Here is a 17,129-nt window from a genome sequence, read left to right on the forward strand (position 1 = left end):
ATAACTTCATCATCATAACTTCTGAAAATACAATATCACAGATTTTATTCTAAAGATTATTTTAAAATTTTAAAAATTGCCTTTCTATAATGCCAGTTTAAATGCCATGCAATTCTTCTCGTTTGGCAGTGTTAAAGATTTTTCGAAGTATTAAAGTTGGTAAAAAATAAAATTCATACATCTAACATTACTTTTTAAATTAATTTAACACGGTGTCTTTCATATTTATAAAGATTAAGTTTAGTAATAATTCTTTCAGACTTGTTTATTAGCAGGAATTTTTTTTTTTTTTTTTGCATTTGAATACTATTTATAAAAATGCACTATTTTAATATAATTTTAACTTAATTATAATCATTTAATTCGTTTAACGAAATTTTGATTCTTTACGAATGACGTCATCTATCAATAATTTTTGATAAAAAGAAACCGGTTGCATGATTCCATAATGTTTGTAACATTATATTAAAGGCCTAATAACAGAAAATAATTAAAATATAAAGGCCACTTCTTAGAAATGCATTAAAATAAAATAATATTTCTACCTTTTAGCTTACTTCCAAGAAGATGCATTAAAAATAAAAAATTTACATAATTTTTTTTCTTTTGGTATTTTTTTAGAGTCTTAAAATAGTTCAAGTAAAACAAAACCTATTGAATAGTGCACATATAATCTAGATTTAATCGTGTTAGTTTACATTTCAAAGTACTTGATAAGAAAGATATCTATGTGATAGTTAAGAAAACAACGGTACCATTGCTCCTGTAGCTGTAGACAGAATATATATATATAAATAGAGTTAAATATTGATACTGGTCTAAGTGGAACAATGTGGAGCGTTTGAAACATTGCCTTTGATGTAAGTTCTACCAAAATTTCGCATTTTTTTGAAAGATAATAAGAGGATACATTCGACATTTGTTAAACATGCAGCGAATTTTCAAAGCGGAAAAAAAAAGACAAGAATGGCCAATGTTTAACAGTCTCGAATTTCAGCAATCACTTTAAAAAATTATTTTAATCTGATAAGGCTTCTAAGATGGTATACTGTTTATTACTTGCTCAGGTATGAAAATTGTTTGAAGTCCTTTCTAAAGCTTAGATTTTAGAGCTTCCGAATATATTTGTTTCTTATCTTATTAATTAAGGTTAGTACTGACTACGAAACTCTTTTTCTCAATTTTAATTAGATTTTTAATTAAAAATTAATCATTTTCAACAATAATTTCGGAGCATATAATGACACAAAAATTATTTTTATGCCTTTTTAAATACAAAAAAATATATATATACAGTGGCTCAAAAAATTGAGAGTACACCTTACGTTTATTTGATAAATGCGACTTTCAATATAAATAACACATTACCGGGAAGTGCAAACTTGTTTTTATTTTTACACATGACAAATGGTTTAATTTAGTGTAAAAATAAAGAAAATTCAACAAAAAATTTCTAAATTGAAAAGTTTCAGAAGCATTTTAAATAAACATACGCAGAATTTTGCCTCAAAAAATTGAGAATACACCAATGAAATTTTTGCAATATCACGCCTAGAAACAAAGTATCACTATTACATTGCATGTCTTTTGGCTCTTATAACGGTCTTTAAACGTCATGGTACCGATTCGACCCATTTTTGGTGGTATCTGAAGATATTTTACCCCATTCTTCTTGCACCACTTGTTTTAAATGGGTTTTGTTTCTAATTTTGTATTTTTGAACCACTTTTCGAGTATGACCCGCAAATATTCAATGGCATTGATGTCAGGGTACTGTGGTGGTGTGTGTAACTGTTGCTTACAAAGAAAAAGACATCATATTTTGACGTTACGTGCATTCTGTTTTGGGTCGTTGTCCTGCTGGAAAATGGAATTTCCATCTAAACCGAAATTTTTAACACTTTCCTTTAGATTGCTGCTACCATATGGTTCATCCAACTTGTTGCAGAAACTTTTCAAATCATAGGCAGAAGTGTAAGTGCTGAAACTGTGCTAAATGCCATTAAACAAGCTGGATATAAAAGTAGCATTGTCAGAGAGAAACCGTTCATCAGCTTGCAAATTTAGAAAAAGCAATTGAAGTTTGCAAAAACTCATCAATTGAAGACCAATAACCTTTGGAAGAAATCTATATTTAGCAATGAAAGAAACCTCGCCATTTTTGACAGTGACAACCATCTTACTGTATGGAGAAATCCTAATACTGCTTTGTATCCAAAAAAGTTACTCCTACAGTTAAACACGATGGTGATTCCATGGTGATATGAGGTTATATGGCTTCATCCAGGGTAGGAAATTTAATTTTTATAGATGGCATTATAAATGATACGGTTTACTTGGATATATTTCGCAGCAATCTAAAGGAAAGTGCTAAAAATTTGGGTTTAGATGGAAATTTCATTTTCCAGTAAGACAACGACCCAAAACAGAGTACACGTAACTTCAAAATATGGTGTCTTTTTCATTGTAAATAGCAGTTACACACACCTCCACAGTACCCCGACATCAATACTATTGAATATTCGTGGGCCATATTCGAAAAAGGGGTTCAAAAACACAAAATTAGAAACAAAACCCATTTAAAACAAGTGGTGCAAGAAGAATGGGGTAAAATATCTTCAGATACCACCAAAAATGGGTCGAATCGGTACCATGACGTTTAAAGACCGTTATAAGAGCCAAAAGACATGCAATGTAATAGTGATACTTTGTTTCTAGGCGTGATATTGCAAAAATTTCATTGGTGTATTCTCAATTTTTTGAGGCAAAATTCTGCGTATGTTTATTTAAAATGCTTCTGAAAATATTCAATTTAGAAATTTTTCGTTGATTTTTCTTTATTTTTACTCTAAATTAAACCATTTGTTATGTGTAAAAATAAAATCATGTTTGCACTTCCCGGTAATGTGTTATTTATATTGAAAGTCGGATTTATGAAGTAAAAGTAAGGTGTACTCTCAATTTTTTGAGCCACTGTATATATATTTTAGAGCTATGAATGTTAGATTTTTTTCCTTAACCTTAATAATAAAAATTAAATAATTATCATAATTTATTTTGCAAAAAGTAGTTTAAGACATTTTTACAAAATCCGTCTGTCTGTAGAATTGGCTTTTGCAGTATAGAGTAGGAAATATTAATCTCGTAATTATTATGAATTGAAGTTTTTACAGTTAATTTAATTGAAATTAAAAATATTCCTCATGTATTTTGAATTATTTTGATATAGTTTTTATGAATATATAAAGTTGAATTTAAAAAAATCCGCGAAAAAATATTTTATAGCAAACGATAAAATAAAGCTGCTTTTTTAAATAATAGCGTTAATTGCTGGTATTTGTTTTAAATAAAACGACATAAAATAAAAAATAAGTTACGCACATAATTCAATGATTGATATATTTTAATAAGCGGAGGCCAAGAAAACTGAATCGAACTTAAAAAAATATTTCGAAATCTTCTAAACATTGTTTCGAAGATTTCAAACCCTGAATTGAACCTCAAAATATACGAAATGAAAGTTCATATTTCTTTCATTTTCTGTATTTAAATACTCCTATTTATTAGAGACAGTAAATTATTCTAAATTTTATTCGAAATTCTGGATATCTGTTGCTGAAAAAAATATTGTTCCAAATATTGTATTGTATTGTATAAGTGAAACACGGTACAGAGCTTATATGAAATCCTTAATATGAAACAGAAAATGTATCTTTATCTTACGATTTTCAAAATAATCAATCGTTGCGATATGAATGCAATCTGAACTCTATTTCAGATCAAAACTGTTATTTTAGGTATTTAATATTAGGAATTATAATAAGTGCTTAAATAAAAATCTTCGTTAAAAAATTTAAAATCTTGATTAAAATAACTGCTCCTTTGGCCCGGCATTTCAAACTATGATTGAATGTAAATTAAAATAAACTATCATGAAAGACAAATGAGAATAACAATAATAATTGCAGCATAATGCTCTGCCTTGAAATATTCCTTTGAAATCTATACTTATAATAAAGCTCAATGTGTGTGTGTGTGTGTGTGTGTGTGTGTGTGTGTGTGTGTGTGTGTGTGTGTGTGTGTGTGTGTGTTGGCGCTCTACAGGCCAGGTCATTTGACACACAGCTACCAAATTTGGTACATGTATACCTTAGAGGTCGGGAATGTGCACCTGGGGTCCCTTTTTTGAAATTTTAATTAGAATTTTAATTATTAATTAAAAACTAACTTTCCCGCCAAAAAAATCTTCCATTTTCCACACCGCCAACTTTTCCGCCAAAATAATCTTCCATTTTCCCCAACGCCAAATGATTTAGGCTTTAGTTCTTTTTTTTCTCCCAACAGTAATGAGGCTAGGGTTAAGATTTTTCGGCGGATTATTTCAAACGATTCTGTTTATTTTCTTAATGTTTTATGCATTTAAAATTAAACATTGTTAATTAATCCAGGTTTCAGATTCATTCTGAAGTACTTTTGAATTAAAATAACACAGAATAAAGGAAATTAAAAATGTATAATCTGCATAGCGTTACCCCAACTGGCGTAGAAAAATTCACGCATTTGCGTTACCGTAAAAGGCGAAGAAAATTCACGCATGCGCACTGTGTTCTGATTGTTGGCATGGCAACCATTATCAACGGACGATTTAAATTACTTTTAGGTTAGTTGTATGCTTTTGTAAGTAAATTGTATTTATGTTAGTTATATATTTTTTGTATATGCTTATAGTTTTAAGTACATCGTTTTTTAAGTAGTTTTTTTTTAACCTGTTTTCAATAATTTAAATTATTTTTAGGTTAGTTGCATGCTTTTGTAATTAAATTGTATTTATGTTAGTTATATATATTTTTTATATATGCTTATAGTTTTAAGTACATCGTTTTTTAAGTAGTTTTTTTAAACCTGTTTTCGACCGATTATTTTAAACGATTCATTTTATTTTCTTAGTGTTTGATGCATTTAAAATGAAACATTGTTAATGAATCGATCCGTTCATGATGAATCTGAGAAAATTTTGTTGACAAATTCTTGAGATATTACATAAATTAAGAAAGATATTCTTTTTTGCCCATAAAGTTTAAACGCTCAGTGACTCTATTATCAGTAATCATATTATTAAAAAAAATGCTTTGTTTCAGTAAAAAATATTATTATTTTAATTGCAGATTAATCCTTTACACTTTAATTTAAAGCATAAATTCTACGAGGGGTAACAGAAAATTAGAGAGATACATATCACGTTATGACTGAAGGCCTTTATAATATCATGAGTGAATTATATGACTATCAAAATTTGAAGTTTTAAAATATTTTGCTGAAGAATCTATTAAAGTTGGAATTGCATAAAATATTTAATTATTAAAATTTTAACGAACATTTAGATTGGCGAACCGGCTGGTCGCCAAAGGCGGCTAGTGAGTAATAATTTGCGATAACTAATATTTAAATGTTTGAAGATTGGATCGAATCTTCCCAAAGTGCATTTAAATAAGGAATAATGCATAATATTAAGCAGAAAATACATATCGGTTCCAAGAATTTCTTCTAAACGGAAAAACTAGCCCTTGAAATTTTTATGCGACATTCTGAAATACATTTCATAAATGGCGATATTTTTAACTATCAAAATTAACTTTTTCTTAATATATTTAATTAAAAATTGAAAATTAAGATAATGTTCGTATTTTTTAGCAAAAAGCTAGTGAAATATTTTTAAAAAAATGGCATTTTTACATCACAAAAAATGCAAAATCACATTTTCACCTTGTTAAAGAACAATAATTTATCTTTTTAATGATCTTAAATTTATCACGATTCATTTTTTTCTCTCAATATAACAAACTACTAAAAAAAGTTTTCAAAACAATTCATAGTTATCAAATTTAAACCATTTTTTGTTCGTTCGTTTGATCAAATAAGAAAACTGAGGATTTTTTGATTGTTAGGCAATCGTGAGACATTAACCAACTCCACTTTTATTTTTTGTTTTTCTTTCAAATTTTAAATAATTTCGGCAGCGTTTAGCTAAACGTTATGTAATTAGATTAAAATCACCTTTTCATCTTAAAATTTCATATAATTAAAAATTAAGCAAGCCTTTTGCATTATTCCATGATAGATTTGAAAATATCACACAAAATCTATTTTTACACCATATTTAACTTAAAAGAGTTTAGCTTCTCAGTTGCATCAATCTCTCTTTCTTATAATTTGTTTCTCTTATTTTAATAAGTTTTTCAAAATCAGTTTTATAACAATATTTTTTTATGGTTTTACAACAAGAATACTCGAAACTTTTTTGTCAGAACACATTAGAAGAATTCTATAAGATCATGTGGAGAAAAATTTAAATGCAGACGATTCGAAATTTAAAAGCAGAACTCTGGTAGAACATGTCAAGAAAGGTTTAAAAGCAAACGAATAATAATTTATATCAGAAGTAATTTATTTTATTCACTTTAATGTTTTATTACAGAAGAATTAATTAATGAATTTTCAAAATATTAATTGAAACCTTTCTATGCTTCATAATTTATGAAAAAACATTTTGAATTATTTTCTAGCAAATACTAATATTTTATGGGAAAAATTTCCTAATAGTAGTTTTTAAAAATAATTTGATTGAAAACATTTTCTCTTTTTAAAACTAGCAATCAGGAAGTCCGATGTTTTTCCAAGTCTGACACGAATGAGCTTGAGTGCACGAATAAATTTCCCACACTTTTTTCTAGATAATTTAACATTTATATAAAAAGACTATTAAAAGATTTATATTATGCATGATATTATGAACTAAGTGATATCACCAATAAATCTATTTTAATTTATATTGCAACAAAGTCTATTGTCTAATTTTCATATTGTAAAAATATCCATATTATAATTAGTCCTAAATTAAATTATTCTTTTCATCAACAGGAACATTCCAAAATTTTCATTTAAGCTGCTATAAATTGTGTGAAATTCGGCAAAGCTTTAGTTAATGGCACAAGAATGGAAATCCGAAACCAAAACGCAAGTTTTAGCAAATTAAGAATCATTAAGAATTTGACTGCAATATCTATATCATTTCTATTGATGTTCACTGCTTGTGATGGTTTAATTATGCTCCAAACGACTATGAATAAAGAGGAAGGGATAGGCACGGTCGGTCAAGCTGCCATGTTTATTGCTTATGGAATTTCGTCTTTATTACTTTCTAGTTATGTTAGCAAGAAACTTGGCAGTAAATCTACTCAGCTTTTGGGAATGATTATGTATTTGCCCTACGTTGCAGCAAATTTTTATCCTTCGTGGATTACTCTGCTGCCGTCAGCCGTCATCATCGGCGTTGGTTGCACTTTACTTTGGGGAGCTCAATGCACATATTTCAATGAATGCTCAGTTCTCTATAGAGACATTACAGATGATTCCACTGATTATATTCCAAGTCCTGTGATCACCTATAGATCTGGTAAAGGAGAGATAAAAGAACTATCTGCAAAGGATTTCCTGCAAGAAGCAGAAAGAAGTCTAAACTCTCATGGAGATTGCGAAAACTCTTTAAAAACTTCTCCATCATTTCATCTGCCATCATACAAACGTTCTGAACCTGGAAATGAAACAGAATCAAATCGACAATGTTCGGAAAGAACTTCCAAAAAAACAACTGAATATGTACAAGATTTTGAAAACTTAAATTCCGAGACAATCAATAATCATAAATTATCTGAGGACATCCAAGCTATTGAGGGAAAAAAAAATAAACCTTTTGCGTTGCATACAAAAACCAAGATGGAAAATAATCATAATCAAAAGTCGAAATTTCTTAGTTCTGTGAATTCTTTGTTTTTCGGCTTCCATGGTTTGGCGTATTGTTCTGCACAAGTTTGGAGCAATTTAATCAGTTTCTATGTGCTTGCCTCAGAACATACTGAAAACTATCATAAAACTTCAAATTGTTCTTGTGGGGCAGATTTTTGTAATACTGACCAAGAGTGTGTCAATTCTAAGATAGAAGAAGTGCCCTCAGATATCAGACAGTATTACACAGGTTTATGTTTTGCTTGTGGAATCCTAGCTGTGCTACTAATTTGGTTATTTGTGGATCTCTTGGAAAAATCTAAAAAGCAAGTAACTTTATCGTGGAATCATATCTTTGCCACCGTTAAATTCATCCGTAATAAAGAACAGCTCTTTATAATACCCCTAACCATTTGCACCAGCATGGTTCAAGCGTTTTATATGGCTGATTTTATGAAGGTATGTTAAAGTTCATTTTATACCATTTAATGAATCTGTTGTAGGAGTAAATTAATCACTCTAACAAAGGAAAAAAATACTACTCACATTTCATCTATTTGTCACTGAAAGTTCGAAGTAAATTTATACCATCAATAATTTAGAATATTTTGCCTCTTTAACGATACTTATTTCATTTTTGCGCAATTTGTCTTTAAATTATTATTAATCCTTCAGAAAATTTATCTCACCGTATTTTGAAGTAAAAAATTTCGAAATAATCCTTAGCTAAACAGCTTTATTACAATTACCCTGCCAGAAATTTTTTTTGAAATTCCTCTTTTATTTTAATAAGCCTTTTCACAGGGCTTATATTTATTCTTAAAGTAGAAATGGAGTCATTTTAAAACTTTGAAATCAATTTGCACTGACATTGAAATAGTGATTTAACATGTCGTCAGACAAAAATGACAAAAAAATATATCAGACAATAATGACAAAAAAATATATCACCAAATTATTTTGATCTGCGCCAAAAAAAAACGTTGCCAAAAAATGTTTTAGCATTAAGATGCGCTCAGATTGGCGGATATCTAAATTTTCGCTTGCGCTTGGCTAACTGCAAAGTACCAGGAAAAGTAAAGCTTTAACAAGCTAGTGAACTGAATTTCACTTGCAGACACAACAGAAGTTTCGAGCTTTGAAAAATTACTAAAACAATGCCGGTTTTCCACAGTAAGTTCGGAAAAAAATTCCAAAAAGTATGTTTTTACTCGCTTTTAAAGTTTAAATTTTTACTTTTTCTATAACACCAATTTAATTTCTGTCAATTATCATTTTTATTTTTAAAAAAACATTTAGTGCAAATGACTCTGAAATAAGGAAATTTATTGGCACTCCTTTACTACGCAACTTCAATATGTTGAATGACTGAGTCATTATGTGTTTAATTCTCTTTTGTATTAATACACATCTCCTGAGAACTCCTTTTCTTTGTTTTTAAGAAAAGATAAAACAAGGAAACTAAGCGAAAAAAATATTTCAAAACTGAAGAAAAATTACAATGAATCTACAATCACAAATTTCAAGTTATCATGTGAGAACATTATTATTTATAAGTCATTACTTGTCTTAATTAATTTAAGTCATAAAACAGTTCAAACAGATTTGAAACATTCACGAAACTTCTCTATCGGTCTCTATCCCCCCTCTATCTGTTTATATATGATTTTATATAAAGAGATCAATATATATATATATATATGTATATATTAATATTTTTTTTAAACTTTTATTTTAAATTTTTCTAGCTGCCAAACAAAGATTTGAAGCTCGACCGTTTTGAGATGAAATAATAGCTATGATGTCATAGTTCTATGTCAACCTTTTAAAAACGCATCTGCTGTCAAAGAAGCATACGTAATAATAAAACAATGCTGGTAAAAAAAGATCAACCTTTTAAATCAAATTATTTTGATCTGCGCCAAATAAAAAAAAAAAAAAAAAAAAAAAAAAAAAACGTTGCCAAAAAGTGTTTTAGCATTAAGATGTGCTCAGATTGGCGGATATCTAAATTTTCGCTTGCGTTTGGCTAACTGCAAAGTACCAGGAAAAGTAAAGCTTTAACAAGCAAGTGAACTGAATTTCACTTGCAGACACAACAGAAGTTTCGAGCTGTGAAAAATTACTAAATCAATGCCTGTTTTCCACAGTAAGTTCGGAAAAAAATTCCAAAAATTATGTTTTTACTCTCTTTTAAAGTTTAAACTTTTACTTTTTCTATAACACCAATTTAATTTCTGTCAATTATCATTTTTATTTTTAAAAAAACATTTAGTGCAAATGACTCTGAAATAAGGAAATTTATTGGCACTCCTTTACTACGCAACTTCAATATGTTGAATGACTGAGTCATTATTTGTTTAATTCTCTCTTGTATTAATACACATCTGCTGAGAACTCCTTTTCTTTGTTTTGAAGAAAAGATTAAACAATGAAACTAAATAAAAAAAATATTTCAAAACTGAAGAAAAATTACAATGAAATCTACGATCACAAATTTCAAGCTATCATGTGAGAACATTATTACTTTTAAGTCAATACTTGTCTTAATTAATTTAAGTCATAAAACAGTTCAAACCGATTTGAAACAATCACGAGACTTCTCTATCGGTCTCTATCCCCTTCTCTCTGTTTATATATGATTTTATATAAAGAGATCAATATATATATGTATATATATTAATATTTTTTAAAACTTTTATTTTAAATTTTTCTAGCTGGCAAACAAAGATTTGAAGCTCGACCGTTTTGAGATGAAATAATAGCTATGATGTCATAGTTCTATGTCAACCTTTTAAAAACGCATCTGCTGCAAAAGAAGCATACGTAATAATAAAACAATACTGGTAAAAAAAGGTCAACCTTTTAAAAACGCATCTGATTTCAAAGAAGCATACATAATATTAATGCAATACTGGTAAAAGCAGTATTGCGTATAAAAATATATGCGATTAAAAGATGATGAGGAAAATTACCACTTATGCTTTATTCATTGCCTACGTGATTTCAAGCTTCAAAATCCCTAGCCAAAACAACATCATGTTCTCACAAGTGCACCACTCAAATTTAAAGAAAAGATACTAGGAAAATAGATCTTTCTTGAGAAGATAAAATATTCCTTATTGGTCCTTATTCCCTTAATGGAATATTACTTATTAGCAATAACAATACATACGAAGAACTTTTGCAAGAGCACATGTACAAAATTCTAAGAGCAGATTTCAGAAACAAAGGCAACAAGTATTGTAACAAGAAAATTATTAATTTATTTTATTTTCCAAGTATTTATTAATGAAAAATTAATTGTTTAGTTAATTGTTTCTCAAAGTGCCCTGTAAAATTTTCTAACACTACAGCGTTTGTTATCAAAATTTGAAGTACTAATATTATAAACTAATAAAGAAAAATTAGCTTACCGCAGGTTTTAAAACCATCTGTAACTTATATTCAGATATTAATTTTTTCTAAAAAAGATTTCAAATAATAAAAAGATATTATTTCATAAGATTTACAAAGGGCATAGATATAAAACTACAGAAAGATAGGACTGCAAATGGTAAAATTGTTATAATATTTCATAGAAAAGTAATATTTTCATTAAATGAATTACACATGAAAGGATTTTAATCCTGGGAACGCCAAATTATATCTAGTTTCTAATTAAATTTGAATATTTAAAAAGGAATTTTAATCTACAAAGAATTTTGAACTGTTAGAGAAAACACAATATTTTTTTGCTTCTAAATAAATTGAAATTGATCTAAATATAAATTTTCATAAATGTAGAAATATCAGAAAATAGAAATATTAGAAAATATATGTTAGAAACATTCCCAGTGTCAAGGAAAAAAAAATGGAAAAATTCCCAGTGCCAAAATATAAAAATATCCTTTCAAAAATATATCTTAAATTCGTAATTTTCTTTTCTTAGAAACAAATAAGAATATATTATTCTTTCTGAATAGAATAATTGTTCTGAATAGATTATATCTAGAATAATTGTTTTAAATATAATAATTGTAGAATAATTTCTTTCTGAATAGAGTAATAGTTGTAAATATAAAAACTTTAGAATAATTTTTTTCTGAAAGAATAATTGTAGACGAATTTCTTTCTGAATTGAATAAACCTAATAACTTTGAACAGAAAGATGTTCTTTTCTGTTTTTTACTAATCACTGAATGAATTTATTTGTAGTCTTATATCGCATGCTCTTGGAGTACTTCACATATTGGACTGGTTTCTGTCTTTTACGGCATTACTTCCGCTTTATCATCTATGATTTCCGGTGTGTTGATTAGACTAATTGGAAGAAGAATCGTTTTAATTTGCTGCCAGATTATCAACATAGTGAGTCTAGTCCTGCTTTATTTGTGGACTCCTGATGCACAACAAGCTATTATGTTCTACTTGGCCGGTGGAATATTTGGCTTTGTAATTGGAATATTCCATCCTCAAACGAAAGGTGAGTATGATGTTTCGTATGCTATATCATCGGAGAAAATTAAAAATAGTTAACCTTTAAGAAGGTTTGACCTTGAACAATTTCTATCAAATTATGAGATAGTTGGCAATTTGCCAGTGCTTCCCAATTTGGTTGTACGGTGCTTTGGATGCAATTTTCATTCCTATATAAGAATCATTAGATTAGAGTTTAGGTTAATGAGTTCTAGAGGTTCCGAGGTTTTTATTTTTTACATTTTTCATTCTTTAATGCACTTTAAAATAAACTTGTATTAAATTAAAATAATATGAGGCATTTAGCATCGTAATAATTTTAATTTCATCTGTAATGGCATGCAACATTTGAATCCTAAGTGCATTAATTTTAGATTATATACAAAATATCACATTTGGAAGATTTGAGTCTAGCCAATCATAGAAACTTGAAATCACCAAAAAAGCAGTACTGCATCAAAAGTATGAAGTAAAGCATGTACCTTTAGTTATTTCCGAAACGCTTATTCATTTTGGCACTTAAAGTACGATTTTTGGTTGAGATCAGATTTCTAGTACGGAGGATTCTTCCTCCAATTTGGTAAATCCAACAATTATGCTTGATGGTTATATTACCGGAACTTCGCCTTGACTGCAAACTTAATTGCCAATGTACCTAATGATCATATTTTATAAGGCATTAAATATTTTAATGTTCTAAAATAGACATATCCATGTTCAAGTGTTTTTTTATTACAAAAATGTTTCAGAATATACTGAGGTTGCTGATTTCAAAATTGTGTTGCTTCTGCCGTATTGGCTCTAAATTTTTAAATAATGAATAATCTCAACATTTCAATGATGTCTTCGACCAGTAATATATTCTGATTTCAGCTTATCTCTTTACCTGCTTATTTTATTCATTATATTATTTTACTCCTAAATTTAATATTGTAATAGGAACTGTGTACTTAATTCATTATTATTAATCCAGGTTCTTGAAGAAAACTCGATACTTTAATATTCTTATTTTTGGTCTTCTTGTTAGTATTTAGATCTTTACGCATTTCATTGACATTTGTCAACTTTCTAGTTATCTGGGAGTCGAAAATGAACCAGAACATTTAAGATTTTTTATAGTGGTTTTTTATTTTGTTTATGACGCGTCGTGGCAATTGAAGGTAACAGTAAGTAGTATCCAGTAAATCGATTACATGTTCGTTATTACTGGAATATTCTTGAAGATATTGTAAGCGTGGTAACATCCGCTGAATATAGAACAGATAGATTGTATATTTATATTGTAATATTTACAGCATATTCTCTGAGGAACATTCACAATTTGTAAGAGTTCAGTTAAAGACGTAAAAGTGCTTTATAACAGCACACTTTTGTATATTTTTATAAGTATACAAAATATCGTTAACGAATAAACATAAAATTGCTAAAGTACATCGTATTGCTAAAGTACGATAATTGACACGAAAAAAAAGTTCGAATTCACCAAACGATATTCTCGTGATTCTTTGTGATGCAAGATTAATTAAATAAAAATAAAAAGTCAAACGATAAATTAATTGCGTCGTTTGAAAGCCTTAATTAAAAGTAAAAAAACCAAATAATAAATTTATAGCGCCATTTGAAGTTGGCGTCATTTTATAGAAATGCCACACAATAATCAATAAGACATATTTTAAATATACAGTGGTTCAAACCTTACACCTTATTTTTACTTGATAAATCCGACTTTCAATAAAAAAACATATTACCGAGAAGTGAAAATATGTTTTAATTTTACACATAACAGATGGTTTAATTTAAAGTAAAAACCAAATACAATCAACGAAAAACTTTTAAATTGAAGAGCTTCAGAAGCATATTAAATGAACATATGCAGATTTTTGTCTCAAAAAATTGAGAATACACCAATGAAATTTTTGTAATATCTGGCATGATAAGAAAGTAGCATTTGACATTACGTACTCTGTGTTTGGGGTAATTGTCCTGCAGGAAAATGAAATTTCCATCTAAACCCAAATTTTTGCACTTTCCTTTATATTGCTGCGAAGTATATCCAAGTAAACCTATGGTTTATAATGCCATCTATAGGAACTAAATTACCCACCATGTATAAAGCCTTACAACCCCAAATCACGACAGAAATATAACCATGTTTAACTATAGAATGTAATTCTTTTTGGATACAAAGCAGTATTAGGCTTTCTCAATACGGTACGACGGCAGTCGCTGCCAAAAATGTTGAGTATTCTTTGATCATTAAATATAACTTTCTTTGAAAAACTGGTTTTCAATCCGACTTTTATATCCTTCTCATTTCATTTCTGAAATATTCAGCACTTACACTTTTGCCTATGATTTGAGAAATTTCTGTAGCAAGTTGAATGAGCCATATGGTTGCAGCAATCTAAAGGGAAGTGCTAAAAATTTGGGTTTAGATGGAAATTTCATTTTCCTGCAGGACAAAGAAGCCAAAAACATAGCACATAACGTCAAAATATGATGTCTTTTTCATTTTAAACTGCAATTACACACACTGCCACTGTCCACCGACATCAATGTCATGAAATGTCTGTGGGCCACACTCGAAACAGTGGTCAGAAAACACAAAATTAGAAATAAAACCCATTTAAAATAAGTGTTGCAAGATGAATGGGGTAAAATATCTTCAGATATCCCCGAAAATTGATTCGATAAGTATCAGGACGTTTAAAAGCCATTATAAAAGCCAAAAGACATGCAACTAAATATTGACAATTTCTTTATAATCGAGATATTACAAAACCTTCATTGGTGTATTCTCAATTTTTTGAGACAAAAACTTGCTTATGTTTATTTAAAGTGCTTCTGAAACCTTTCAATTTAGAAGTTTTTCGTTGATTGTTCTTCAATTTTCTCTAAATTAAACCATTTGTTATATGTAAAAATAAAAACAGATTTTCACTTCCCGGTAATGTGTTATTTATATGGAAAGTCGGATTTATCAAGTGAAAGTAAGGTGTACTCGCAATTGTTTGTGACACAACGGAAATCATCATCCTTCCCTGACAATTTCCTATTCTTTTGAAATTTAGGAGGAATATTAAAATGTTAAAATGGTTTTTTGGAGCTCTATTGTCAAGGACATCAGTGATATATTTGAGTTGATCTGAAGACGGTCATCTTCTTTGTGGAATAATGAAAACGATATACGCATTACGATTTCCGTGACAATAGGGTACACGGATGTCACTGAAAAGAAAGTGAAATGGCCTTAAAAAGATATACTTGCTTTAGGAACAAAGAAAACTTTCAGAGAGAAATTGATTAATAAAAATAAGAGAATTATCGTAGTATCCTATGAATCTTCTATTCATAAAATAATACCTTTTGGAACTCAATAAAGATGGTGATTGCTTCCAATATATTAGCAAATTTATTTTTCTTCATCTGTGCAAAGAAAGTCCACTCAAGGAAACGGTTAACGATCCTCAAATTCATAAATTCATTAAAATGCAATAAAGGTTTTGGCAACTGTAATTAAACTGAATCATCTGATTGGTCACCTTTCATGTTGGTTATTAAGGTGTTTTGGAGAAACCACAAAAAAAAGTCAATCAGAAAAAACACAAAATATATTAAAAAATACCTCTAAAACATGACGTGGAAATATGAGCATAAACTACATATTCTACTTATTGCTTGGTAAAATATTTGAACAACATCGTGGATTTTAGTGAAGAATAATAAGTGTGGTTCCACCAGAATATCAAAATAATGAGAAAAAAATGAGTTCGAAATCAAAAGATTATGGTAGATTATTTCAGGGACCCTCCATACAAGATGTCCACCGGACATAGAAAGTAATCATATAAAGAGTGCCTTTTTTTACTTTTTTGAAAAATTGCAATGAATTGAGACAATACTTATGATTATATAGTGATATAGAGATACTTGTACCATAGTCAATACTTATATCATAGACAATACTTATACCATACTTATAGATAGACAATACTTGTACCATACTTAGAGACAGGAAATACTTATACCACACTTAGAGATAGACAATACTAATTCCATATTTAGATACAGATAATATTTATACTATACTTGAAGATAGATAACTTATACCATACTCAGATAATATTTATACAATACGAAAACATAGAAAATATACCATACTTAGACAATACTAATACCATATTAGGGATAGACAGTAATTATACCATAGATTGATTAGATTGTTACAAAGAAGAAGGTGAACTGATTATTGGCTCTCTTACGCAAATAAATAATTTTTAGAAGTTTATTTAAAAAATTCGTTTTTTTTATTTATTTTAGCGCTTTATGGAGTTTTCTTCCAAGGAGAAGAAGAAACAGCCTATTCCAGCTGCAACATGTACAGTTCCATAGGATGGGCGTTACCATTTGTCTACAATGAATTCTTTTGCACTTCAATTAAACTGTACATCATGTTTACAATTTCATGTTTGGGATTACTAGGATATTTACTGGCTGAAAGGAGTTTCAGCAGAAGAAAAAAACAAAATGAAACATTTAAATAAATATCTACTGATTAATTTGTTTTAATTATTCGTATAAAAAATATTATTTTCTACTTCATAGTATTATATAAATAAACTTAATATCATACGCTTATTTTTTTAAGAACAGAACTTTGCAATCCATTTTTCACTCGTATCCAAGAATACCAGATTTCTGAAATTTTGTGCAGTTGGTGGTTCCATATGAAATAGAATATTTTAATTATTTCAGACTTCTTGATTATCAATAAATAAATTAATGTAGCTGAAAATAGATTTAACAACAACGGCGCCATCTAAAATGTAATTTTCCAGAATTTTTAATAATACATTAAATACTATTTCCAATTATGAATTGAAATATAT

The 17,129-nt window shown here is 28.6% G+C and overlaps 1 protein-coding gene across 3 annotated transcripts in view; it reads left to right on the forward strand.

Moving 5' to 3' along the window:
* The window catches only part of LOC129980895 (protein unc-93 homolog A-like), a 40,970-nt gene extending 24,168 nt beyond the window's left edge, over positions 1–16,802 (forward strand). For all 3 annotated transcript variants that reach the window (XM_056091353.1, XM_056091350.1, XM_056091351.1), the window contains 3 exons: positions 6,919–8,241; positions 11,980–12,247; positions 16,561–16,802. In XM_056091353.1, coding sequence (XP_055947328.1) covers positions 6,994–8,241; positions 11,980–12,247; positions 16,561–16,784 — 1,740 coding nt within the window. In that variant the 5' untranslated portion in view covers positions 6,919–6,993 and the 3' untranslated portion in view covers positions 16,785–16,802. The remainder of the gene's footprint in view (positions 1–6,918; positions 8,242–11,979; positions 12,248–16,560) is intronic.
* Positions 16,803–17,129: the final 327 nt, after the last annotated feature.

The sequence above is a fragment of the Argiope bruennichi genome, chromosome 8 (genome assembly GCF_947563725.1).
Source record: "Argiope bruennichi chromosome 8, qqArgBrue1.1, whole genome shotgun sequence".
NCBI classification, from domain to species: Eukaryota; Metazoa; Arthropoda; class Arachnida; order Araneae; family Araneidae; genus Argiope; species Argiope bruennichi.